At 40.4% G+C, this 26,807-nt stretch overlaps 1 protein-coding gene across 1 annotated transcript in view; it reads right to left on the reverse strand.

The window, feature by feature from the left end:
* Positions 1-17,025: 17,025 nt before the first annotated feature.
* The window catches only part of LOC139935304 (uncharacterized), a 54,419-nt gene continuing 44,637 nt past the window's right edge, over positions 17,026-26,807 (reverse strand). The window contains exon 2 of the mRNA XM_071929829.1: positions 17,026-25,886. Within this exon, the coding sequence (XP_071785930.1) occupies positions 21,580-25,886 (4,307 nt within the window). The 3' untranslated portion in view covers positions 17,026-21,579. The remainder of the gene's footprint in view (positions 25,887-26,807) is intronic.

Below are 26,807 nucleotides of genomic sequence, written 5' to 3' on the forward strand. Positions count from 1 at the left end.
GGCGCCACCACTTTTTCAATCGATATGAAATAGTATAGTATCTAATTTACCTCCAATGAGATATCCCTTTTTGTAAAAATGAGTGAAAAAGTGGTGGCGCCATACGGAAAGTTATTCAATTTATTTATTTATTTATTTTTTTTTTTTTTTGGGGGGGGGGGGGGGGGTATTGTTCACGGGTTTGCTTCATGTAGGCCTATATGACTGATCAGACAAACCACGAACCTATTTTGCCAAGCTCTACTTGCCAAGTAGAGTTTGTTCTTAGAGAACTGTCTTGCTTCTGCCGAGGTAGATTGTTCGGGTAATCGGGAGACTTTCTCAGTTCTGAAAAGAACTGTCCTGCTTATAACTATATGTGGGCGGATGGTGAATGTGTTATCACCTGGCACAATGCTTCACTGAAATATTTCCCTAGGATACATAACAAGCATTACCCCCACTCCACCATCCACTATCATTTTATTGATGTTGCAGACAACATACGTATAAATAAATAAAAACATCTTAGACATCATTATTTCAATGTGACATATCACAAGCGTTTAATGTAGTTTACCAACTTGGGTTTTAATCATCACAGTTTAATTACTTTACATCGTACACGGGCACAGCTGATGATCAAAAAGGAAAAAGCAATATTTGTATTAATAATTTGAAGTATGATTTTTTGTTTTAAAAACCCCCACAAACTTATCAAAGCTGCATCAATGCAGTATGAGTTTGTTGCAAATAACCAATAACAGTAATTATTCACAATCTATTTACATCTGATGATAAATATGTTATACCACAAAACAACAATACTGTGTATTTTTTTTAAAGGTATTATTTTTTTGTAATTTTTAAGTGTTTCTTAAAAAACACAATAAGCTGATAGTTCACTTTATTGCCATTTCATAATTATATTATAGGGCTATATATATATATTTATATGTATAATAATCTCAAACTGACTGAAAAAACATCCAAAATGGCTTCCAAAATTTGCCAAATGCAACATAAACACCTTGATTCATCTATACGAACCAGACATCCGCGGTTCAAAAACAGTTCAAACTTTAATTTTAAAAATCACATGGTTTTAATGTCAAATTCTAAAGCCTTCCACTTTTGGATGGACTGGATTTCAGATATTAATGTATTATAACACCTAATAAATAATATAAACAACTATTACCAATATGAATTTTGATTTCAATGTGCAAAAAGCACAAACACGAAATAAGAGTTACAAAAAATGTCTAGTGGGTAGCAGTTTGGTTTTGTATAAGCACTTAATTAATTACAAGCACTGTTCTTCACAATTTGGGTTTATTTACAGATAAACAGTGCTTTAAAGGCACACGTTTGGTAATTGTCAAAGACCAGTCTTCTCACTTGGTGTATCCCTTCATAAGCATAAAATAACAAGCCTGTGAAAGTTTGGGCTCAATCAGCCATCAAAGTTGCGAGAAAATGCTAAAAGAAAAAACACCCTTGTTGGACAAATTTGTGTGCTTTCATATAGGAATAAAAGACTTCTCTTTTAATATTTGAGTGAGAAATTACTTCTTTCTCAAAAACTACGGTACTTCAGAGGGAGTCGTTTCCCACAATGTTTTATACTATCAACAGCTCTCCAATGCTTCTTACCAAGTCAGTTTTTAAGTTAATATTTGTTTTGAGTATTTACCAAACGTGTACCTTCCCTTTAAAGACTAAAAAGATTTACAGATACAGTACCTAACCAAGTTTAGGTGAATAAAGAGAAATTGACTGGAACTGGATTTGAAACTGCGACCACCAGCTGGTGGTCTACCAACGGGAGCTGACTAGTCCCATGATGGCAGTCTTCCTGTTTGATAATCTCTTTATTTAGCTAGAGACAGCTCAGAAGGTTAAAGGAACACGTTGCCTTGGATTGGTCGAGTTGGTCTTGTGAAAAGCGTTTGTAACCGTTTGTTATAAAATGCATATGGTTAGAAAGATGTTTTAAGAGTAGAATACAATGATCCACACAAACATGCCTCGAAATTGCACGGTTTTCCTTTTACCTCGGCGACTAACACGGTCGGCCATTTATGGGAGTCAAATTTTTGACTCCCATAAATGGCCGACCATGTTAGTTCGCAAAGTAAAATGAAAACCGTGCATTTTTGAGGCAAATTTGTGTGGATCATTGTATTCTACTTTTAAAACATCTATCCAATCATATGCATTTTATAACAAACGGTTACAAGCGCTTTTTATAGACCAACTCGTCCGATCCAAGGCAACGTGTTCCTTTAAGCACTTGCATGTAAATCTGGAGGTCGACAGTTCAAATCCTATACTAGTAACTGTTTCTGTGTTCACCCAAAAGTGTATATAAATTTACCCAATCATTTCCCTATGGTTAAGACTAGGTCGATAGTTTATATTGGGTGCATTCGTTTAGCTTCCCTGGGTCGACCCCGGTGTGTGGCGTTTTTGTTTTTCCAGGACGAACGTGTGCAGATAATTACCCACGTTCGTCCTGGTGAAAAAAACCGCCACACACCGGGGTCGACCCAGGGAAGCTAAATGAACGCACCCATAGACTATTGGATGGGAGTCTTTGGAACGGTAGATGGCAGCAGATGTACATTACCAGAAAGGTTTCTATTGTTAGCATAGCTTTGAGCATGCAAAAATGATGAAAATATCTGGTTAGTTTGCTGCCACCTAGTATCCAAAAAGTCACCCATTACTTGATATTTGAAGAAAAAGACATAAAATTACTCTCAAGTTGTAAATGTGATTTTGCTAGTCAAATCCATTTGTGTAGGGTTAAAAAACAAATTAGTAGTATACCGTTCTCTTCAGTTTTGTTGCAGTTAAAACCACAAGCAGAATCAGTCTAGTTTAAAATACTTCATCACTCGATTTTGGAAAAGATGGTTAAATCCACTCCTCTGCTTTTCAATAACTTCTCATTTGCAATAATAGGTACACTTTTGTGTAGACACCAATTGAGCAACAGATTGCTGTATGAGACAAACTCAAGTCTTTTCCCCCCCCCATTGACATAATTTGTACTCTATTGATTCAGTAGTCTTGGCCTAAGATGTAGGAGACACGCTTATATAGCAATTTACAACTGAGCATAGTAGTAAACTATCCACTATCGATCACTGACGTCTTGGGCCAAGACTATTGTTTAAACTCAAAAATACATTTAAAACCCACTAACAATAATTTTGTCTATGTCAAACTTTCAGTCATCACTTTCATACAAGATTACACTGTTATACAATAGTAATAGGATGGGAATAGTGACAATATTTCGGGACACAGTATGAAAGATTGAACCATAGAGTTATATATAAGAACTAGAGGGTGCACTGGCTTATATACGCGCCCCAGCATGCGCGCAGGTGGCCATTTTCTAAGTTGAACAAACAGGCATTGCTTAGCGTGTGTTTGTGCGGCCACTTTGTAAGTTGACAAAACAGGATCGCGCCAGTGTTCAATAAACACAAACTCCAACGTGTGCTTCATATTCAACGCGCGTGCAGAATGGTGCGCGTGTTTTCTCGTGGTTCTGTCGCGTTTGTGCAAAAAGCATCACCAGTGCGCCCTCTAGTTCTTATATATAACTCTATGGATTGAACTCAGTTTCTGTAGGACTATATTACATACATGTAATAATGATTACAATAGTCTTTGTTTTTATACATTTGAGAATTCTTTGCATTCTTTTTGACCTAAAGAAACAGGTAGTATGTAGTTGATGTGCATGGCTCTTCATGGTTCAACCACAGAGCAAGGACCTCCATCCAACCTATACAAGAACACAGTTATAAAAAAAACACAGCAGAGATACAACAAGTCTTTGCTAATCATTTTCTGGTTTCTGCACGCTTGAAATTTTGCTGAAAAAAGAGTTGTATGGAGAACTGTTACATTACGACTAGATCAGGGCCCAATTTTATGGCTCTGCTTACTGTACACAAAGAATCCGTGCTTATAGAAGAAGGGAATTCTGTGCTTATGCTCAGCGTAAGTCACCAGTGAAAAGGGAACTTTTGCTTGTGGGCATGCACACTCTAAGCTTCTAGCCATTTCTCGCTTACACAGCTAGCGCAGAAACTTGACACTTGCACAGTCAGTGCAGAATGGTGATCACAAGTACAGAATTAGGCGGTAAGCAGAGCCATGAAATTGAGCCCGGATTTACAGAAAGCTCAGTATTAGTCGATCATTGGTTTTCATTATGTTGCTCATGACAGTACACACCGCTCAAAAGAATGTAGCCATGGTTTGCGCATGGCTGAGTGATACATTTGTAAATGTAAAGCTTGACTCGGACCTTTTTTTCTAAACTTTGGCATTAGCTCGGCTCAAACTTCCAGCGAATGCGTTACGCATTTTGTCGACACAAATTTGCAACAAATAAATCTTATCAGTTGAAATGTGCTTGATTTCTGCAAAAACTTTGCAGTGAAAAGTGCCATTTGTATCGCAATCGCATTCGCAGAAATAGAGAACGAGGCTTTAGGCTCCAGCTTTCAGTTTTGGAGCAGTGTACATCTTCCACAGTGTTTCAAACATCAAACAGAGCCCCAAGAAGGAGCCTAGACCTAGGGTTGGAAAAAGGTGTATGATCACTATCAAAACTAAAGGCTACCAAAGTGGCCATCAGTTGACCTCCCCTGGAAATTGCCCCGCTGACTGAGAAAAAGAGTCAAAAAAAACTCCTCTCAAATAATAGACGTCAGGTGTAATATTTAAAACTCCTCCTTAAGGATGAAAACAATTCCTTCAAGTCACACTAAAATAATCTCAAACATCCTTATACTATACATCACTTATTTCTTTATCCAATTGAAGTGTTTTTTTTTTCTTTCTTTTTGATCGGACTCTATCACTTCCACCAACCCTCAACAGACTTCTGCAAAGTATAGGAAAAATATCATCAGTTTGGAGGGGTTGTTTGGAGGGGCTGTCCATTGGGGCACCGGGGCACCGGGAGCCCTATGTATTTTTCTTCTCATCCCCCTCAAACAGGACGGTGAAACAGCCATGCATGTTTGATAACTTTTTAACTGAAAACAAGCGTTTTTTAAGCGCCAAAAGGAATAAACACTTTAATGGTTATGGGAGACTCGAGTGAATTGACCTTCAAAAATATAGCAGGGTATTTTGAGAATTATCAATCAGCGTCATCATACTTGTCGGTACCTATGGGGGTGCAGTAGAGGAGGGCCTTGTTCTCCTTAAGGAGGGGATTCCCGAGTGAGCTGCTTGACCTACTTTAAGATAAGAAAGCACTTTTATTCGGCTCTCTTTAGCCCTTTTCACATGAGAGCAATTTTAGCAAGGGTCCCTTGCTGAATTGTAGCATGGTTGTTAAATTTTTACAAAATGTACCTCAGGTTAAAAGACAATTTTACTGTCCAGTGGTCTCTTGCAAAATCTTGTCAAAATCTTGCTCTATTTTACAACCATGCTAAATTTAAGCAAGGGATCCCAGATTAATTGCTGTCGTGTGGACAGCACTACAGGTTACTTTGAAGAGAAAGTGGAGAAGGATAGCCCAAGTAAACTTTTAAAAAGTGCTGGCATGGGAGGCAAGATAACATTCCACAATTAAATGTTGGATTTTGATAAATAAAACTAAATAAACATCCAAGATTTGCGATGACACCTGGGCCCAATTTCATAGAGCTGCTTCAGCACAAATCTTTGCTTAAGCAAAAAAGATCATTGCTTAGTAAAATCAGATTACCGGCCAAGACTCCACTCAATTGTTATGCTAAGTAAACAACAGCTAAATACCGGTCACAAGCAATGTATATGGCATGACACTTTGGCCAGTGAACATGTGTAAAATAAGCAAGCTATTTTCGTTATTGAGCAATTTTTTTGCTTAAGCAGCTCTATGAAATTGGCCCATGTAAACATCTCTTTTGCGAGTAGTGGTGGCTCTGAGAAGAGCTGGTGTGTTCTGCTCAGCCACCACTTATCACAAAAGAGATATTTACATGGTGTCACCACAAACCATACTTATATAATATTACAGCATTCCACCATCCATAGCTTTAAAGCCATTGGACACTTTCGGTAAACAGTATTTTCCAAGGTCCACACTTCGTGTAACACAACTTCTATATAAAATAACAAACCTGTGAAAGTTTAGGCTCAATCGGTCATCGGAGTCGGGAGAAAATAACAGGAAGTTTCCGCACGTTTCCCCGTGTCATGACGTGTGTTCAAAATAAATTTGTAATTCTCGCTATCGAGAATTGATATTGTTTTAATGTTTTCTCAAAAAGTGAAGCATTTCATGGAATAATATTTTAAGGGAAGCCTTTCACCATTACCTTCTGTAAACCCTGTAAGTTATTTGTAAATCTGTGAACTGTTTTTTTTTTTAACCGAAAGTGTATAATGGCTCTATAAGTCTTATCTTAAATATACATCTGATGTTGGTTCAGGTAGCCAATTGAATGGGTTAATTATAATAATTACTTGTATTCTACTGTTTTTACAGCTGCTTTATAAATAAATAATGCAACACATTTAAACCTGACAACGAATTTTCTTGATACCAATGGATAAATTCTCTCTTTTGGGAGCTACAACAGGTGGTTCTGAGAAGAACCGTGGATCTATTGAGGAACCAGGGTCAGCCTTTTTTGAGTTAATGTTTTTTGACAAAATTTAAGATGTGTTGAGTTTGAGAGGAGTGAGCAGGTAAGACAAGCACAATTGCACAGAGAGATGGGGGGGGGGGGGCAACAGGAAACCAGGGGTAGTCAAACGCTACCAGTGTTTAGTAGAAATGGTAAAAGAACAGGTTATAGATTTGACCCAATTCACACTGGCACAGATTTTATAGAGCTGCTGAAGTACAAAAAGTAGCTAAGCACAGCAACATTGTGCGTACCAGATTAAGATGGCGTCAGGTAATCTGGGTCAATAACCACAGAAGAAAGACAAGGAAGAGGTGAACCTTGAAAGAAAGACGAAGTTAAGAAGAGTTTCATTTAATCCCCTGAAGAGTCCAACACACTTTTGACTATAACAGGAAAACAAAATATCTTCACATTAGCATCTGAATGAAAACCACAAATCTGGAACTCGAGACAAACCACTGAACAATCTTGAATAAAAAGTACCTGTAACTGGAACCCCATCAACCAAACGACAATATCAATAGTCCCCTACCAGAACAATATTGGTTGAAGATTAGCTCCCAAACCAAGTAAATCTTCCGCAAATTATAATTGTGCGATTGCATGCTTTTACAGGAGAAGAAAAGAAAAGAAGAGAAACCACTGCTTCAAAAACAAAAGATACAAGTTTCCCGAAAGTTTAATATTTTTGCAAGATCCTCAAATATAAGAAAGACAGATCGTGTGATATTTTCAGCTCAAGTTTCTGAGCTTGTCAAAAATGGCAGAAGATTGTGGGTTCGAATCCCATCCGAGTAACATGCCTATGGATTTGCTTTCACATGACTTAGGAAAGTACCGAGCATAATCGGACACAAAAACAGAAACAACAAAGTTAGTCCTTGAAAACCTGTGACATAGAATAAGTTTTGAGAAGGGATTTGAACTTTGTGGCAAAATGACAAGATCTAAGATTAAGTGGTAGAGAGAGTTCCAGTATACTGCTTTACACACATCGGTCTGCAGAATATAGAAAAGAAAAAAAACCCATCACAAATGATTGATTTCAAACCGATGAAAATACCAGTCCCCCAGGCAGAAACAGCAATCTACGAAACCGATTCACCAAACTTTCCAAACTAATTAGGTTGCCTCCCCAGTAACATTTGTGCACAATGTTGTCAATGTTCATGTCACCAAAGTCATTTCATGAGTACGAGTAGTGACCTAAAAGGGCATTAAACTCTTCAACATTGCATTGAATGCAGTGCATTGACACACGCTGACAGACAGTGCACTTGAATTGGTTGATATCAGCTCATGGCAAGGTGAAATGTAATGTGGCAGCGACTGATGGTGATTTATACAGAAAATATCTCCACGACTGTTATGGTTATTGTCTCCTGCCCAACATTTATCTTTTTATGACCCCCGAAAAAAATTAGTTGTGTAATTTCTATCCAAAAGCTTACTTGGTTCAAAGTATCCTGAGAAATTATTTCGTCCTGTGAAATTTGTTCATCTCCATGACTGTTTCTTATAATGGTTATTTATTGTCTCTACCCAACATTTATCTTTTACAACCCCAGACAAAACAAATTGTGTAATTTCTATCTGAAAGCTTATATGGTTCGAAGACTGGGCCCAATTTCACCAGTGAAGCTATTCGACAGAAAATACTGCTTGGCAAATGTCTTTGATAACCAAAAATTTAGTCAGGCACAAGTCAAAACAATGTAAACTTAATGTAATTTTGGCTGGTTACTTGTTTATGTTAAACAACACTTTTCTGTGCTTAGCAAAGTTTTGTGCTTACAGGCTTTATGAAATTGGTCACATTATGGTAGCATCCTGTGATATTATTTCATCTGAATCTCAGATTTAGAAAGTATGAGATCTTGGGAATTATACAACAATGATAAAAGTTAAAAAGAAAAACATCTCTACAGCTTCACAGAAATACCCTCGTTATAAACCCTATATTTATTCGGTGCCCCCATAAATTAAAACACTCTAATTGGTGTTTCCATCAAACATTACGAATAACAGTTGTTTAAAATTGTGCCATATTGTTGTTGCAAAAATAATGCAACGCTAGACAATTTTCTGCACGAATGTTTTGGCGGGAAACTTTTGCCCAACTCACAAAATGTGAATGTTTTGCATTAAAGAGAGCATGATGTTCATATCAGACATCGTTCTCTGCTCACATACACACACAAGCACGCACGCAATAGACACGCAAAGAAACCCCAGACCACAAGTAATTAATTCACTTTGAACCACAAGACAGGATTTCAGCAGAAGAGGTAGAAGAAGAAGAGTGTATAATCGTATCAATCTCACAAAGTGGCTCATGATGCATGACCCTCAGCTTGTATGTTAGGTCAGTTGTTGTCCCCTTCCCATTTCCCTTATTTCCCCCTCCCATCCCCTCCCCTCCCCTCCCTCCTTTTCCTCTGACTGTAAACCTCATTGCACACAGGAAGGTGAACAATTATCTCATGTCAACTTGGGACGATCCTACCTTATGTATGTATTATGTATCTATAGCAGCATACTTGAAGGTAGGCTTTTTTGAACTTCATGGTAGTGGCAAGCGGCATGCCTTTAGGTCTTTCCATGTCTACTTTTGAAAAAACAAAAACCCTTCCACAATGCTTTTGTGTTAAAACCTTTTATCCATGTACATGGGTGTAGGGGACTCTTTTGTAAAGGGGTGGATCATGTATAGTGTATCTACAGTACGGTTTATACTTTAAGTTAAGAGCGTTCTGAACTTCGCGGTGGTGGCAAGCGACATGCCTCTAGGTCTTTCCATGTCTATTTTTGAAAAACAAAAACCCTTCCACAATTCTTTTGTGCTAAAACCATTTATCCATGTACATGGGTGTAGGGGGTTCTTTTGTAAAGGGGTGGATCATGTATAATGTATAGGTCTTTCCATGTCTACTTTTGAAAAACAAAAACCCTTTAACAAAGCCTTTGTGTGAAATTAAAAAAACATTTCTCAAAGACTATTTCATATTCACCTCCTTCTGGAGACGGAGAACAAAACAGAAATGGGAAAACAAATGGTCTTCATAGGGGAATTATAAAGATCCGGGTGCCCCACAAGGAATTTTGTATACAAAGTCTATGTAAGGTTCTTATAACTATAGAGAACATAAGAGGTCTCCAGAGGGATGTTACAAATAGAATATGGAATAGAATAGAATATATAATAGTATCTATTATATCGTTGCGGTACCCGCTGCCAAAACATAGGATTCGAACTGCCTCTAGCTACCAGGCAACCTCAGTAGTCTAGTTGGTAAGACACTGCTCTAGAATTGCAAAGGTCGTGGGTTCGAATCCCACCCGAGTAACATGCCTGTGATATTTTTTCACAGGACTCGGGAAAGTACTGAGTATACAGTGCTAACACACATCGGTGTATGGGTAAAAACCAAAATTAATGAATAGAATATGTGTACATGGGTGGTGTGTTGGGTCTCTTTTTGGTAGAGGTGCAGAGGGGTTGATGTGCCCAAAATATTACACCAGACAAAAACAGAGGTACAATTTGAAATACTAGGTAAACCAGTACTTTCCTTTCATTCCATTTTGTTTTTCATCTTGCTGTTCATGAGTTTTTCCCTCAATGTTTTGCTCGAGTACAGTAGGGCAGTTGCCCCCCTGCCTCCCTGGGATGTACGCCTATGATTTACTCAGGGGGGAAAACAAAGATTAAGAGTTGAAACCTTAAACAGGTTGATTTAGTAGAGCATGTCTTGATAAGTGTTAGCCTGGGGTTTCTTTCTTGTAGAAAAACAAAAACAAAAATGTGCTGGTAAAATTAATATAGATCGACCTTAGAGGGTACTATAACGAAAACATCAGAAAAATAATAAATGCGAATCCCCAGCGGACAACATCATGTAAGGCGTATGGTGAACGTTTAGGCTCTGATGTGACATTCTGACAAAACATTGCCCCCCAACAACGGAAACTGTGAAAAAGTTGTCAGAGGCAAGATAAAAAAAAAAGGGGAAAATGGATGGCCGTGGAATCAGCAAGTGACGCAAAATGAAAACAGGAGACATGGGTGTAGCACATATGGTGGACAGTTGGGTACATACCTTTCCTGTGCTATACACAAGGGCTGATTGGAGGGTAACATGTCTGGCATGGTGTATAAGGTTGTTGACTTTGAACTTGTGTTTTTTAGTCGTTGATGCTCATAAGTGGGTGTGTTTGTATGGTAGTCTCCTGGGCGTATGCAGAAAATGTTGCTGAACAATTCCCTGCTAAGCAGAAATGAGCAGGACCAACCACAAATTGTACACGTGAATGGTATTTTGGCTGGGAACCTTAATCTGGTAAGCATATTACATTGATGTGCTTAGCTACTTCTTTTGTGCTTATTTATAAGCAGCTCTAAAAAGTTGGGCCCAGTATCTAAAGCTACATTGGTGTTTCCAATCTTTTGTCTACCATGGGTTGAAGTTGTGGGTACTTTCATCCCTGGTAACGACCATGGAATATGGTGCTTGGTCATTGCCTTCTTCCCGTATGATACAAGGTTGCTGACTTTGACTTGTGTTTCTTATTATTTGACGTAAGTTCATAACTAGGCAAGTTGTATTAGTGTTGCAGTCAACTACTTTGGCTTACACAACTTTACTGTTGTTTTTGTAGCTACTGTAGTAGTCTCTTGGCTGAGTTAAACAAAAAAATCAAGTACTTATATTTTTAGGCTTTGAGTGTTTTTACCTTTGAATGTTACTGACTTGTCTCTTGTAAATGGTATTTAGTTTTTCTTCCACTGTTTATTTGTTTTTGCCTCTGTTATTATATGTGAAGCCCTCACATAAGGCGCTCTATCATTATGTTATCATTATTAGTAGCATTATTATGATGATGACTTTACAAATTGTTGTCAATGTTGTTTTGCCTTGATATTTGAAAAGACACATCTTTCTATGTGGAAACGAGATCAATGAAAGACCAGAAAATTACCCTCAGATGTGAAAATTAGACTCCATTTACCGTGATTCATCATTGTTATCTTACATGTGCAACGCTTCTCTGATGAACGTTTAAGACATCTACTAAAATATATTGTGGTTTCCATCATGTGAACACCATTCAACCGAACTGATTGACAAAAAACAAACAAGAAACCATGAGTTGGCATTGCAGGGAGTTAGTCCAGCCCACCTGGGCCCAATTTGAGGCCCCAAGTCGCACTAGTTATTTGGGGGGTACTGCTTAATGGTTTTGGGATGTATGGGTTTACAGTAGAGGAAGGGGAACGCGGGTTGTCATGGAGGGCAGAGGGGGGATCACTGAAATGTTAATGACGTCAGCTTCTTTTACTTCTCACACAATGTTCTCTTGATGTGATGTTTGTACTTGGGCTTAAAGTTATAGATTGTTTTTTCAAAACTTAGTTTAACCATGGAGCTGTTTAGGTTTAACACTTTTTAAACCATAAAAAAAAGTTTTAGCAGAAACAGGCTAATAGTAAAATTCACTCAGGTTATACCAGCCAATTGTCTTTTTAGGTATTACCAGCCTCATTTAGATTACAGGTAAATGTCGTGTTTTTATAAAGGCTACCAGCCCAATGTAAGTTTTTTGTTTTTGCTTAGCAAAGAAACTTGGTTAACCATTCCTGTTAAAGACATCTTTTAAATATTCGGTAGGGCCCATTTTCATAGAGCAGCTGTAAATGCAAAAAAAAGTTGCTAAGGCAAAAATAATTTTGCTAACCGGAATGTGGTTACCAAGCCAAAAACCCACTCCCACTCGTACCATCTTGTAACTGGTTTCCTGTTTTTTTAGTTTTGCTAAGCTAAAACTTGGTGAGGCCCCCTAACTACTGCAGCAATGAAATGTACAATGATCAACCAATATATCTTGAAGGTCTGTTATTCCCTCTTCTGTTGTCAAGGGGAAACATCTTTGCACGATCAACGAATGCAGCACGGAGGTTAACCATCAACTCAGCTTAAGCAAGATTTAATTGATTGATTCAAAATGAGGTCATTACTAATGATATGCCATCCCTTAAAGGAATTGGGTACTTTTTGTAACACAAAACACAATGTCCACAGATTTATGTTAAACTTACACCGTTTGAAGATAATGATAATAGAAAGCTTACCTTAAAATGTTACTTGCTGGGGTGCTGTAGTTTTTGAGATATGAGTAAAACAGTGTCACAAAAATATGTTTTACATGCTAAAATAATGTTCATCTAGAAACAAAAATTATTTTTGAGACTTGTTTTACTCATTTCTCAAAAACTACAGTACCTCAGCTAGTATTATTTAAAGGGAAACTTTCTACCATCATTTTCTTCAAACTGTGTAAGTTAAATGTAAATCTGTGGAAATTTGTGATTTGTGACCTATAAAAAGTACCCAGACCCTTTAAACACTTCCTCTAAACATTCTATAAGAGATACCATCCTCCCATCTTCAAAGTCAAATCAATCTTGAGCACCCTGTATAGCAATTTCCGCAACCACCATCACAAACTAATCTTGTCATGATCCCTAGCGAAGCACCAGAAAATAATCCTAAGCCTTCAACGTGCAATCTAGTTTACTTTGAGTCCCATCCAAATTTCTTTTGGCTACATATTTTCACAACACTGGGTACAACACTTGGGCTAAATCTTACTGATTTAAAGGGGGGCTGCAATACTCCGTACTGACATACGATGTAAAGTTTGTTTAACTACCCCTTTAGGAGCAATCAAAGGATTTACGGCCCCCCTAAAGGATCACCTGTGTCAAATAGCGGGCCCGCTGCTTTTAAATTAAGTTGTATAGAAATTGACAGATAAGTAAATAAATAATTGTATATATGAATAAATATTTAAAGTAGTCAATCATCTTCGATACATCTCATTAAATGAAAGTTAATGATCCCTCGCGAAGCCCCAGAAAACAATCCTGAGCCTTCAACGTGGACATTGTGTTTTGTCAGTGCAGATTTGATTCCTGTAAACTTGTACAAAACAAGTACAAGATTTGCGAGGTGTCAACACTTTTCTAATGGTAAAAATGCTAAATACATCTTAAAAACAAAAAGGCTAACAGGTCCAAATTTCATGGAGCAGCAGTAAGCACATTAGTTTCTTAGGCACAAAAATGTTTGCTTACCAACAAAATATTTAAAGAGTAAAGTCAGTGCGGATTTGATTCTTGTAAACATGTCCAAAACAAGTACAATATGTGTGGGGTGTTATGAACTTTTTTGAGGGTAATAAATTGCAACCAATGTACACCTCAGTAAACACGTAACATGATTACCTCATTGCTCAGGCAAACCCACAACACAGAGAGACGTTATCTCCGCGAGCTGTTAAAGGATATGTCAGTCAACATTAAAACCCTAAGTAAATCAATCAAAACCAGCAGCGAGCCAAACATTCGACGTCTCTCATCGCAGGAAGGGATCCGTAGATTGAAGCCATGGAGAGAGGGGTGAGAAGGGGGGCCAGGAGGGGACACAGAGGGGGTAGCGACACCTCAACGAGGAAATTCAATCTGAGTTAGAATGGAAGTCTGTCGAGCTGGCGTAGATTGTATTTCCAAAATGATACATTGGCATATTATTGAATTAAATGGATCGAGATCGTTGGCAGATTGGGGGAAGTGACAAGCTCAAACTTGCAATGTGAGACATTTTCGAATTATGGGCTACCCTAAAGTACTTTGACAAGTTTTTTTAAATGAGGCATTTGGCAGTTCAAATGTATCAACTGTAAAGTGCAGTGTTTGTTGTTTATGTACAAATTTGTTTGTGTGTTTGTTTGTTTCTGTTTGCTTTTACTTAAGCAACAACCCCAACCCTTTTCTCTCCCAATATTTGGTTACTAATAATTGGAACTACTTCTTTAGTTCAGGAAAAAAAGGGCATCTTTTCTGACACCAGTTAAGTTGAAATAAGCAGCCATTACTCACATCGTCAAGACTCATGTAAAAGCATTTCTTAAAAATGATGAACAAACTTTAAAAAGTTATTCTCTATAAATAGTTCGGAATACTTTTGAAATCTGGCAACACTTTATCCTGAGGTGCACAACGCATTTCAAAAGGGCTGCAAAGTTATCAACTCGCATACCCAACTTTGGGAATTGTAGACGCATTGGGAGTCAGTTTTTTAGGCGGAGCAGGGATTTCACGGCTCTAATGCCAACTTCCATCCTGGGGGTGGGGGGGGGGGAAGAGCCAAGAAGAAGGGCGCAAAGGGGGGGTGAGTAGGAAACTTGAACATGTTGGTTTGCTCCGATGATAGACGCCCGGTGTGCTCCATCAGTCATCTTGGTATAAGAGGCGTGTTTAGTGAAGGGGGTAATTGTTTCCTATAGAGAGAGCTGGTTTACCAGAGGGGGGCAACGTGATAATGGCTGATAAGGGCCTTCCACCTCCTCCCTCCTCCTGGAGCAGGATGCAGGGAAGAAAGACGGAGAGAGAGAATGAGACGGGGAGACCGGGAGAATGTGGAGCGTTGAGTGACGCCACTGACGAGTGAAAGACTTTAAGCATCATAGCATTATTTTACAGGCTGTGTGTATACTGCAGAGGTAGTTTGGGGCCAAAATGATCAACAGAAAGAAGGCGTTACTGTTGCCAAGGTTTTAACTCTGGCTGCCATAGATAACTCTAATTGGGTGAATAGGGTTCCATTCATAAAATACCTCATACCTCAGGGAACCCAGAGATGACATTTACCCTTTGAGCCTTGAAAGAAAGCTACTACTTGATGTAGTACAACACACCCTGAGAAGTTTTTTTGTTTTACTTCAAAGAAAACTTGAGCCAAAAAGTAAAAAAGCACAACTACATCCCCTGATGTATGGGTGAGAACAAGCAGAGAGCCTGGTGTCATGGTCAGACAGCTTGATAGGGGAAACAAAGTTGGTTCCATAGAAATATTTGAGAACAGACAGAGGGGGGTTACATACCGAATGCAAGTTGGAGTGATTTAAACTCTGAAAGAACTTATTTCTCATCGATTCAAAATCCTTGGTCACCAGAGTGAGTAACAGCTACCATTTTTTAAAAAACTTTTTGCACTGAGCCGACACTTCATGACTTCAAATGGGACTGAATGCTTTTCCTGAAACATTACTGCATTTATACAAAGAAAGAAAGTTGTGCTCTTTTACATTTTGGCTCAAGTTTTCTGTGAAGTAACTTCTCAGGGTGTGTTGTACTAGGGCACCAAGGCATTCATCTTTTTAAAAAGTAAATTGTTACTGGAGCATTTCAAGGGGCTCCGAGGCAGTGACTAGGGACACAATTGCCTCTGTTGCCTTCATGAAGCATCAAGCCTGCCGCCGATCATCCAGTGATCAGCACAAACGAAACCAAAGTCACTCAACTTCATTGGGCACTCGTTGCTCTGTAGACACAAACATTCAGTGTATTACCTTTAAAAACCGATTGGTTTACATGCCTGCAGTAATGTCAGCTAAACAAACAGCCCTTCAAAAGCCTTGAACCATCATGGGTGCTTTGAGTTTGACAGAACAGTGACAAATTTCATTGTGTATGAACAAATTTATGCAACAAAAAAAGTGGGCACACAACATGACAAGCCGTCATTTTGTCTTCAAGACCTCTAAAAGCATTTCAGAAGAAACCGGTTTTCAGGATGATGGGTCCTCGTAAAACCCATTGAGAGACGAGTGTGCATTTGAAAACTCATTTAATGATCTTGAGAAATGTCATTATTGGGATATCGCCCCCTGAAAAGAAAACGTCAAGGGGAGAGAACTTTAAAATCCAGATCGACAAAACATTACAAACAGAGACAGCATTCCTGACAAATGTAGCACATGACCCAGTCAGCTTGTATGCGGCATGTAACTTTAAAAGAGTTTTCACTGCCGAGTGACACATATACTCCGCAACCCTACCGATCCATCAATGCCAGAGAAAGAAAAGCCCATACCTTTTGCAGTTTAAATTACTCATACGATGGAGGTGTAAAGAAAAAAACAGAAAAGATAAACTTGTCAATCTCCCACCGTCACCTCTCTCCACGGGTTCCCAGGAAGCACAATCTAGATGCGGATTATCAAATCGATACCGTAGGCGAGTATAAACGCTGCGTTTTCAGCCGCTATTTTTGTCTTCTCTCGGTGTGTGTGTGTGCTTCCGTCTCTTGTCTGAAACGTTGATTTGGAATGCAAAATGAGAAGCTCACCGGAGTCTGAATCCCATCAGTGTACGGTCTTCATTACAGCTGACACGCAGCTGTAGCTTCGTCCGGGGCCTATCATCTTGCCACTATACCCAGCCCTCACTAAATCCTGATATATCAGACAGGGGGGGGGGGGGGGGCTCGTATCGTAACCCCCCCCCCCCCTTCAACCACTGTCTCCATCTCAACCCCCTTCATCTCCTATGGGCTCATTTCCCGTCACTCTAATGTGAGACCTGTCACTCATGTTTCCTGTATGTCAACCAAACTAAAGACATCAAGTAAGGGGCCCCCACAACAATACACAAGCTGATGATGATGGCCCCCATCACTGATTTTTTTTTTTAGAGCGTATACTATAGGCATGGGTGTTTCCATATTTAAAACCAGAGTGCGTAAACAAGTTTTATGACTATTTCCCACATGACGTGAGGAGTGTCACTACTGAATCAAGTCAGTTTAACCTTGTTTCTATTTGGGCCCTGCCCCTGCAAAACTTTACTCCTCTGAAAAATTTTACCATTTCAGAAAACAAATTCAGTCTTCAAGAAAGACTCTGCTAGGGTCAAAACACAGGCCACTTACTATATTTTTTGCCAAAAAAATAATTAAAATAAGTTTTTTACCCCTAATGATCTTTATATCATATACATTTTCAAGAGTACCAATGTTGGTAATTGTCAAAGACAAGTCTTCTCACTTGGTGAACTTCAACATATGCATAAAATAACAAACCTGTGAAAATTTGAGCTCAATTGGCCATCGAAGTTGCGAGATAACAATGAAAGAAAAAACAACCTGGTCACACGAAGTTGTGTGCTTTCAGATGCTTGATTTTAAGACCTAAAATTCTAAACTTGAGGTCTCGAAATCAAAAAACTACGTCACTTCAGAGGGAGCCGTTTCTCACAGTGTTTTATACTATCAACCTCTCCCCATTACTCACTACCAAGTAAGGTTTTATGCTAATAATTATTTTGAGTAATTACCAATAGTGTCCACTGCCTTTAAAACTGCTTTAAACTGTTGAAGAAAAACTACAAATACTGCGAGTTTAAAGCACTTTCAACAAATGAAATTAATGAAGTCGATTTCAAAATGAATTCGTTTCATGCACGTCTGACAATGAATCTCATCAAGTTAACTCAATGTCTCAGCTTGAACATTGAGAGTAGCTTTGACTCAATGAACATGACACATACCTTGACGACAGGCATGTTCAGACATGTAAACCGAAAAGTTTAAAAGATGCTCCTAATGGTTCCTAAGTGACAATTGCATGAGGCCAATTGCATGACATCGTCAATACGCGATGGATCACACTCAGCGGCGACGTTAGCTTGTCAGCAAAATTTCAAAAGGACCTTGACTTTTCAACTGACTATAGTCTCCCCGGCTAGTCAGGGTCAATTTTACAATACATTCATATAATCGTGTGCTACTGGCAATTGATGAGAACAAAATGAACAAGCCTGATACTTCATGGAGTCAACAAAAAGGCGATTGCCTCCATGCCCCCTGGTCAATGCTTTGGTGCCCTTATGAAATGCTCCAGTAGAAATTTTGCAATTTCCTCAAAGGGTGCCCTTTCATCACATTGTTAATATTGCCCATTGAGAAAAAGAGATAGAGAGAAAGAGAGAGGGAGGGAGAGATGAAGGATGGAGGGAAAGAGTAGAAGAAAAAACAAACAAAAGCTGTTTGGAAATTTGAAGTGACAAAAGTTGAGTGAAAAGCCAGGCCTTATACTTCACGAAAGGCAACAAAGGTGATTGCCTCCATGCCCCCTGGTCAATGCCTCCATGCCCCCTGGTCAATGCCTCCATGCCCCCTGGTCAATGCCTCCATGCCCCCTGGTCAATGCCTTGGTGCCCTTGAAATGATCCAGTAGAAACTAACACTTTCCTCATACATGTAGGGTGCTCATTTTCTCATTTTCCAAGGAGAAAATGTTTTCATGCCCTTGCCCTTGCAAAAATGAAGCATACATGCGTGTAGAACCAAGGAAACTTCTCCCCTCCTGCATAAATCAGTGGACAGTTTACTTAAAGACAGTGGACACTATTGGTAATTGTCAAAGACCAGTCTTCTCACTTGGTGTATCTCAACATTGTGCATGAAATAACAAACCTGTGAAAGATGGAGCTCAATTGGTCGTCGAAGTTGCGAGATAATAATGAAAGAAAAAACACCCTTGTCGCACAAAGTTGTGTGCGTTTAGATGGTTGATTTCGAGACCTCTTGAAGTCTCGAAATCAAGTTCGTGGAAAATTACTTCTTTCTCAAAACTACGTCACTTCAGAGGGAGCCGTTTCTCACAATGTTTTATAATATCAACCTCTCCCCATTACTCCTTAGTAAGTGAGGTTTTATGATGATAATTATTTTGAGTAATTACCAATAGTGTCCACTGCCTTTAAAAGAAGAGTCGGACGTCATTGGATATGGAAGAGAACTTGTCTCCTAACAAAAGAAGTTTTTACAGAACATTTCATTCTAGAAACCAGCATGAAAACCTTTGTTGAAGTATGAGCTTAATCAGGTAGGACAGTTGAAGAATGTAAGACTTCCTGCAAAATGGCTGGCGGGCTTGGGCTCCCCTCCCTTATTCTGAAGCCAGAACCTCCCAGATGTTTCTATTAAGTTTTAAAGACACTGTGCATCACCAGAAAGACAAAACTACAGGTTTGGACTAAACAAGAACTTTTTCTTTCCCTTTCATATGATTCGAACTGCCTCTAGCTACCGGGCAATCTCGGTAGTCTATTTGGTAAGACAATGTTCTAGAATTGAAAGGGTCGTGGGTTTGAATCCCACACAGAAAGTACTGAGTATACAGTGATAACACACATCGGTGTATGGGTAAAAACCAAAATTCATGCTTCTTTCTCCCTGTTGTGACTGCTTTGCTTCTTTCAAGACAATGTAAAGGCTCAAGGAGATTGGAAAAAAATTGTGAAAATCAGGAAGAACCCTCAGAAAATACACCTGCCTAATGTTTCAAAGACAAAACTGACCAGGGCCCAATTTCATAGAGCTGCTAAGCACAACAAATTGTTGAGATGATGTCAGGTAGTTTTTTATTTACTACCATTTCCACTGGTGGATTTTTTTTCATGTGCAATACCTCAAATCAGAGCTTTGAATTTTTTTAAATCTTTGTAGATACATGTAGACATTAAAAGTTTAATTCTAAATTTTCAGGTAAATCAGCCACAATCAGGACCTACCATCTCTTAAAGGCAGTGGACACTATTGGTAATTGCTCAAAATAATTTTTTGCATAAAACCTTTCTTGGTAACGAGTAATGGGGAGAGGTTGATGGTATAAAACATTGTGAGAAACATCTCCCTCTGAAGTGCCATAGTTTTCGAGAAAGAAGTAATTTTCCACGAATTTGATTTCGAGACCTCAGATTTATAACTTATCTAAACGCACACAACTTTGTGTGACATGGTGTTTTTTCTTTCATTATTATCTCGCAAGTGCGATGACCAATTGAGCTCAAGTTTTCACAGGTTTGTTATTTCATGCATATGTTGAGATACACCAACTGTGAAGGCTAGACTTTGACAATTACCAACAGTGTCCACTGTCTTTAAAGGGTTACAATTATTGTTTTACTAGTTACTGGCCAGGCAACAGAAAGACAAAACAGAGTATTAATATAATTTTAAAAAAAGCATACAGTTTAAAGATTGATTGATTCTTGTTTATACAAGAGCCTGTTGCCTTGGATCAGTCGAGTTGGTCTTTGAAAAGCGTTTGGAACCATTTAAGTGTATGAAATGCAAATGGTTAGAAAGATAATTTAAAAGTAGAATATGATCCAGACTAACATGCCTCGAAATTGCACGGTTTTCCTTTTCGCCTCGAAGAAACATGGTCAGCCATTTTGTGGAGTCAAAATTTGTTCTCCATGAAATGACCAACCATGTTAGTTCGGGACGTAAAAGGAACACCGTGCAATTTCGAGCGATACTTGCGTGGATCATTATATTCTACTTTTAAAACATCTCCTAACCATATGCATTTCATAACAAATGGTTCCAAACACTTTTAAAAGACCACATCCAATTCAAGGCAACGTGTTCCTTTAATGGCCTGGTGTTTTCCACCCTAGCAGAGTCTTTCTGAAAGAATATGCTAGAGTCGAAACGTCAGGCTGTTAACTACTTGTTGCTTTCATACCATAGGTCCTTTTGTAAGCAGTTTGCAACAGCTAATTATAATGTTTTACTGCAATATCTCACATTTTTCAATACAGGCCTTTGATAAAAGAATGTTGTTTTTTTATTGTGCAGTGCCCAGAACAATAATATTCTGAAGCTGTTTTTATGGTTGTTTTTTTTTAACTGCACCCAAAAGTTGGGGTTTTGCCCCCCAAAAAAAGAAATCCCAAAAGAATTTGAAAGAAGTTCTAGAGCACTTCAAAGATTCTCCCCCAAACCAGATATTTAATAAATCTTTTCAAGGCTTTTCTGTTTTGACAGAAAATGGGGATCGGTTAACTCCAGTAATTCGTTTTCCTTCAAAAATGTTTAATGTTGGAGAAAGCACTCCTGAAAATCCCAATTATAAAAATGTAAAAAAAAATGTATCATTGCAAGCTTTCTCTGAATAGGGCAGTTTGACTTCCGACTCTTATAAGCTCAAAGACAAAAACATTTTTTCTTGTGATTTTACTTTTTTACATATCTACCTAAACGTCTAGCAACTACTAACCCTGATACTGAATTCCATGATGGTGTCATCTGTGTGTAGAGTTGAGCATTTTACACATTTCCTCCAGCGGATTAGTCTTCGTGTTCTCGATCCCCGGGTTAACGTAGATCTCCGGTTCTCGTTTCATCACGTACGCTCCTCTGTTGGCCATATCCACCGAAATCCGAGCGATTTTCGGCGGGACAGTTGGATGCTGGATCCCGGTCGTACTGTTAACGAGTTTGTCGATTTCATGTAGTGGGTCGCTGTTCTTGTACAATGCAGTGTCGTTATATTTCACAAGGTCCGAATTGCTTAGGACGACACTGCGCCTAGCATCAGTGGCTGAGTTTGTTGTTAATGACTCGGGTGATACCGAGGTTCGACTCCCGGCTTTGGAGTCCGGAGTTTTGCTCTCCGTGGAGCAGGACAGCATGTTATTGTTAAGGGTTCTCTTGACGGGCAAGCTGTGGCTTTTCATGGACCTGCAATCGTGTTCACCAGTTTGGCACTTTTGAACTTCGACGACCCCGGGCTCTTTCTTGATTTTCATCGAGCCCGGGGCTGACGCCGCCAGCAGAGGTGGGGATGGGGAGGTGATCCTCCCTGGAGGTTTTACTGATGCTGTCTTGCTGATGCTCCTGTCCGAGATCGCGGGTCGTCTTTCGTGCGAGGTGGAGGCGCCGTCGCAGAACATTTTATACATTTCCAGACTCCGCTTGAGGCGACTAATGGGTCCCTCGGCGGGGGTTATGATTTCATTGTCACCCGTCGAATCATGGTGTGTGTCCCCATTCTGCGCCAAATACTGATGACCCTCTCCTATCTTTGTCTGAGTTTTCTCGACACTGTCACTGTTGGTAACTAGATGTCTGTGCTTTCCATCAAAAATAAATGGTTTGACATCCTCAGGGATGTCTGCTGGAGCATTTGGTTTTTCTTTCGAGAACAAGTTTGGACATGTCTCAGTCTTTACCTTAACTTTGTCTCGCTGAGACAGGTCATTGACACCATCATTATGGCTACTGCATGACGCTCCGGTGGATGAGGTAAGATCTCTTGTCTTGGCTTGCCTGTCCCTACCTCCATTTTGTTTCTCAGGGGTGGTGGTAATTTTGTCGTGATTCTGTTTATTGCTCACACTGTTGTGAACTTTAGCGGGCACAGGAGGGGAGCTGTTCAAATCTAGAGCATTCATATTCCGACTGCGGTTTTGCGAATTGTTTTTATGGTTTTGCAAACCGCTTCTCATTCCCTCTTCCGCGACATGCTTGTTGAACGAATGTCTCTTGTGATGCTCACTCCGCTTGAAAGAATTTCTTGTGTTTCTCATTTCTCTGTAAGTCTCTGTCCGATTCTTCTCCTTTCTGCCACTCTCAGACGAAGAATGACTGGACTTCTTAAAAGATGCTAGACATTTTTTCTGAACATATTTCTGAACGGGGATGCTTACGGTCGTCGCCCTCACCAACTGTTTTTTGTTGTTGGACAACGACGACGCGGTAGCCTGCGGCTCATTCTCAGAGTGTGTATTCTGATCGGCAAACTGAACATCAGCCCTGAATGACTTCAGTGAGAGGGTATTCTTTGAAATGAATTTGGCCTGGGCGACAAAGTCCCTCGAGTGTGAATTTTTTACTGATTCCGAAGCCAGTGAGTGCCTCCTCTTAGCGATTTTTCTATGGCTCTGATGCTCGATTTGGGACTCTTTGTTGTCTGTGGATCTCTTCAGATGTTCGCTCCGTGCATGCCTGGAGGATTTTCTTGAATGCACTCTACTCTTGTTCGATGGGCAAGTTTCCATCAGATTTGATTTCAGTTCAGTGGGTTGACCGTGGCGTTGCCCTCCAGTGGCCTGGCCGAGCTTTGGGCTGTGACGAGATTCAGGACTCTTGTCATCTTTCCGAAATGAATGGGACAAGATTTTGTCGATCGCCTCCGCCACAGTCACATTTTCGGACTCTTTCGCTTTGAGATGCTTTTCCATCTTGGAGGCGATGACATCGGAGGGGCTTGTCGCCTGGGAAACAGCGTTGTAAACCATGGCAAGACCGGCATAACTTGGGAACATACCTCCACCGTTCACGTACTGGTGCTGGGGCGTTTCAACCAATGGCATCCATGGTACTCGGTAGTGGTTGTTGCTCAGCAACCTGGGATGAAAGTTTGTCTCTTTGGCCGTTTCCACCATGGATGTGAGCTTATCGAGCGGGTTTGTTACACTGCTCTCTGACGAGCGAGGTTTGAGGCAAGACAGATTGGTCATGTTGGTAGGAAAAATCTCATCAAAGTTATCCGGGCTCACGTATTTAATAGCCGAGCTCGGGGGTGACCCATGAGGACTTGGTGTCTTATCTGTGCGCTTTTGTGGCTCATTCGAGACAGGAGATTCGCGGAGGCTATCTTTCCAGACAGCGTCCCCGATGCTTTCAGCAGAAGTGGCCTTCTGCAGTTTCTTTTGAGACTTTGACTTATTGTCTTCACCGTCATCCAGGCGGTCACTTCTAACGGCTGCTTTCCTACTCTCTGAATCCAAATTTTGAGACACACTCAGCAGCTGTTTCTTTGAGGCGCCGTCCTTGAGAACGATCTTTATTTTATCTCCCGGTTGTTGGCTGGAGTCTTCCCTTTCTCCACCGCTCACATGCTGCTTCTTGGTGGGCGAGCTTGCTTTCATTGGCACACTCGTTCCATTTGTTGGTGCCTTGCGCTCTGAGCTTGCCTCTTTATGCAGGGTATCATGGCCGAAGGCAGGAGCAAGGAAATGCCCCGTCTCCTTCATGTGCTCCGTGAGTTTGTGTACATTAGCAAATAGGTGATAGCATCCTAAACACTTGAGCGATCGACTTTTGCTAGTAGTCCTTTGATTTATTTCAGAATCGAATGAGTGTGGTCGCTCAAGAGCTGGGGGACTCTTTTGAGCGCTATGACTTCGAGCAGCCAACAACTGATTCAGTGCAGCCTTAGTCGCGGTCTGACACATTTCTTCTTTCGAACTGACGGAGCTCTGGGAGTTTCTCTGCTCTCTCCGTGATAGTTTCTCCGTCTCTTGGGACAGAACATTGGCTGGTAGTCTTTCTACGAGAGAATTGGCCGGCATCGGACATTCCTCATCCTCCAAGATGTCTCCATCCTCTTCCGCATCATCTATTCCTTTCTCATCTTGCTTGACGTTGGCTCTGGTCAAGAGGATCCCGGTGTGTCCTGGGACATGACTGTAGTGTTTTGTCCGGACCATGTGCATGGTCAGATCTTTAAGGGTTCGGAATGAAGCTTGGCAAATCATGCATTTCAGGACTTGGTTGACTGGGATCTCCTCGGGACAGTCCCCAGCGGGAGGTTTAGACTGTGACGAGTGCGGCTTCTCCTGCTTATCGTGTCCGCTTGTTGTTAGATGCACAGTATAGTCTAAGAAGTCTGGGAATGAGACTGAGCAAGTGGCACAGGTGTACGCACACAGTTCCTTCCGTGAGGATGCCGCAGGGAGGCGTTGCTTCCTGCGTAATGCACAGGTGCTGAAAAACTCTGTCCTTGGTGGAATGAGGGCCAGGTATCCTCTCTGTAGCATGAGTTCAGAGTTCAGCTGCTTTGTGCTATTGTGTCCAGTAGCTATGAGATGCAAGGACAGCATCCCCACATTGGGGAAGGCCTGGTAGCAATCGGTGCAAAGGACAAAGTTACAGCGGCCATTGATCCCACGACAGAGACTGACTTGGGAGGGAAGCACGCTATAGTCTGCTTGTAAGCGGGACACACTGGCCAGTACATCTCGAGGGACAGTCTCACAGAACACGGTTTTCACCGATTTGCCCGGACTCGTATCGGACGAATCTGATCTCGCCTTGGATCTGCCGTTCGACTTGTGACCCGGCGACTCTTTCCGGTGTTTGACTTTGGATACTCTCAAGTCCAAGGCCTCCTCCTGCTCCGGGAAGGTTGGCCTGTTGCCGCTGGCAAACATTCCGAGTTGATTAAAGCGAAGCATGGCTTCCAGTTCCGAGTCCTCATCCTCAGAATCACTGTCTGTCCCCGACAGAGCAGTGCACATTTTGCTCAACATCGTCATCGGACCGTTTGTGGATGGGAAAGGTAGGCTCGGGACGGGGAGGGAGTGGACAGGCGACGCCAGAGGTCCATGGCGCGGGCTTCTCGGAGAGGTGGCAGCTGACGAGGAGGAGCGGTCGCAAGAGCCTCTCTGTCCTTCATCGTCGAGTATCTCTTTCTTCACCACTGGTGGAATGTCCTTGCGGATTTCTTCCGCATCCTCTCTGTCCTTCTCATCAACATCATCTGATTCGTCATCTGCTAGCTCACCGGGGCTAACATCGTCGGCATCAGCGTCACCTTCATGGGCTGGAAGAAAAAACAAGGACAAGATTAAGATTAAAATGGAGAAAAGTACCATAGAAATCTGTTGCGAAAAAAACCCAAGAAGAACCAGATCAAAACCAAAATGAAGAAAAGTACAATAGAAATTTATGAACAGTTCCCAATAGACACCATCTTTATGGGAAAAACGCATTTTGGCTTGCACAATCATCAAGTGTCTTTAAAAAGACACTGGACACTATTGGTAATTGTCAAAGACCAGTCTTCTCACTTGGTGTATGTCAACATATGCATAAAATAATAAACCTGTGAAATATTGAGCTCAATTGGTCGACGAAGTTGTGAGATAATAATTAAAGAAAAAACACCCTTGTCACGCGAAGTTGTGTGCTTTCAGATGCTTGATTTCAAGACCTCAAATTCTAAATCTGAGGTCTCGAAATCAACATCGTGGAAAATTACTTATATCTCAAAAACTATGTTACTTCAGAGGGAGCCAATTCTCAGAATGTTTTATTCAACCAATCTCTCACCATTACTCATTACCAAGTGAGGTTTTATGCTAAAAATTATTTTAAATAATCACCAATAGTCGCCACTGCTGTTAAAAGATGAACCCAACCGCACTGTTCACTAACCAATCGTGCAATGAGTTTCATAAAATGTGCGCATGCTTTGGAAAGGACTGAGTATAGATGTATTGCATATAGGCGTCATGGGCACGCATGAAGAGCTACCATTAGCTGAGAGTCACGTGCAGCGTGTACAGGCGTGCACTTTTCCATTGTTTTACATCAAATATAGCAGTTTATGACGCATATTGCACCCCATGTATACAGTGCTTAGCACGTAACATCGGTGTATGGGTAAACCAAATAAAACTCTTTATTCCCAGAACAAATTTTACAATTGTTGCAGTACTCGCTGCTAAAATATATGATTTAA

The sequence above is a fragment of the Asterias amurensis genome, chromosome 3 (assembly GCF_032118995.1).
Source record: "Asterias amurensis chromosome 3, ASM3211899v1".
Lineage (NCBI taxonomy): Eukaryota > Metazoa > Echinodermata > Asteroidea > Forcipulatida > Asteriidae > Asterias > Asterias amurensis.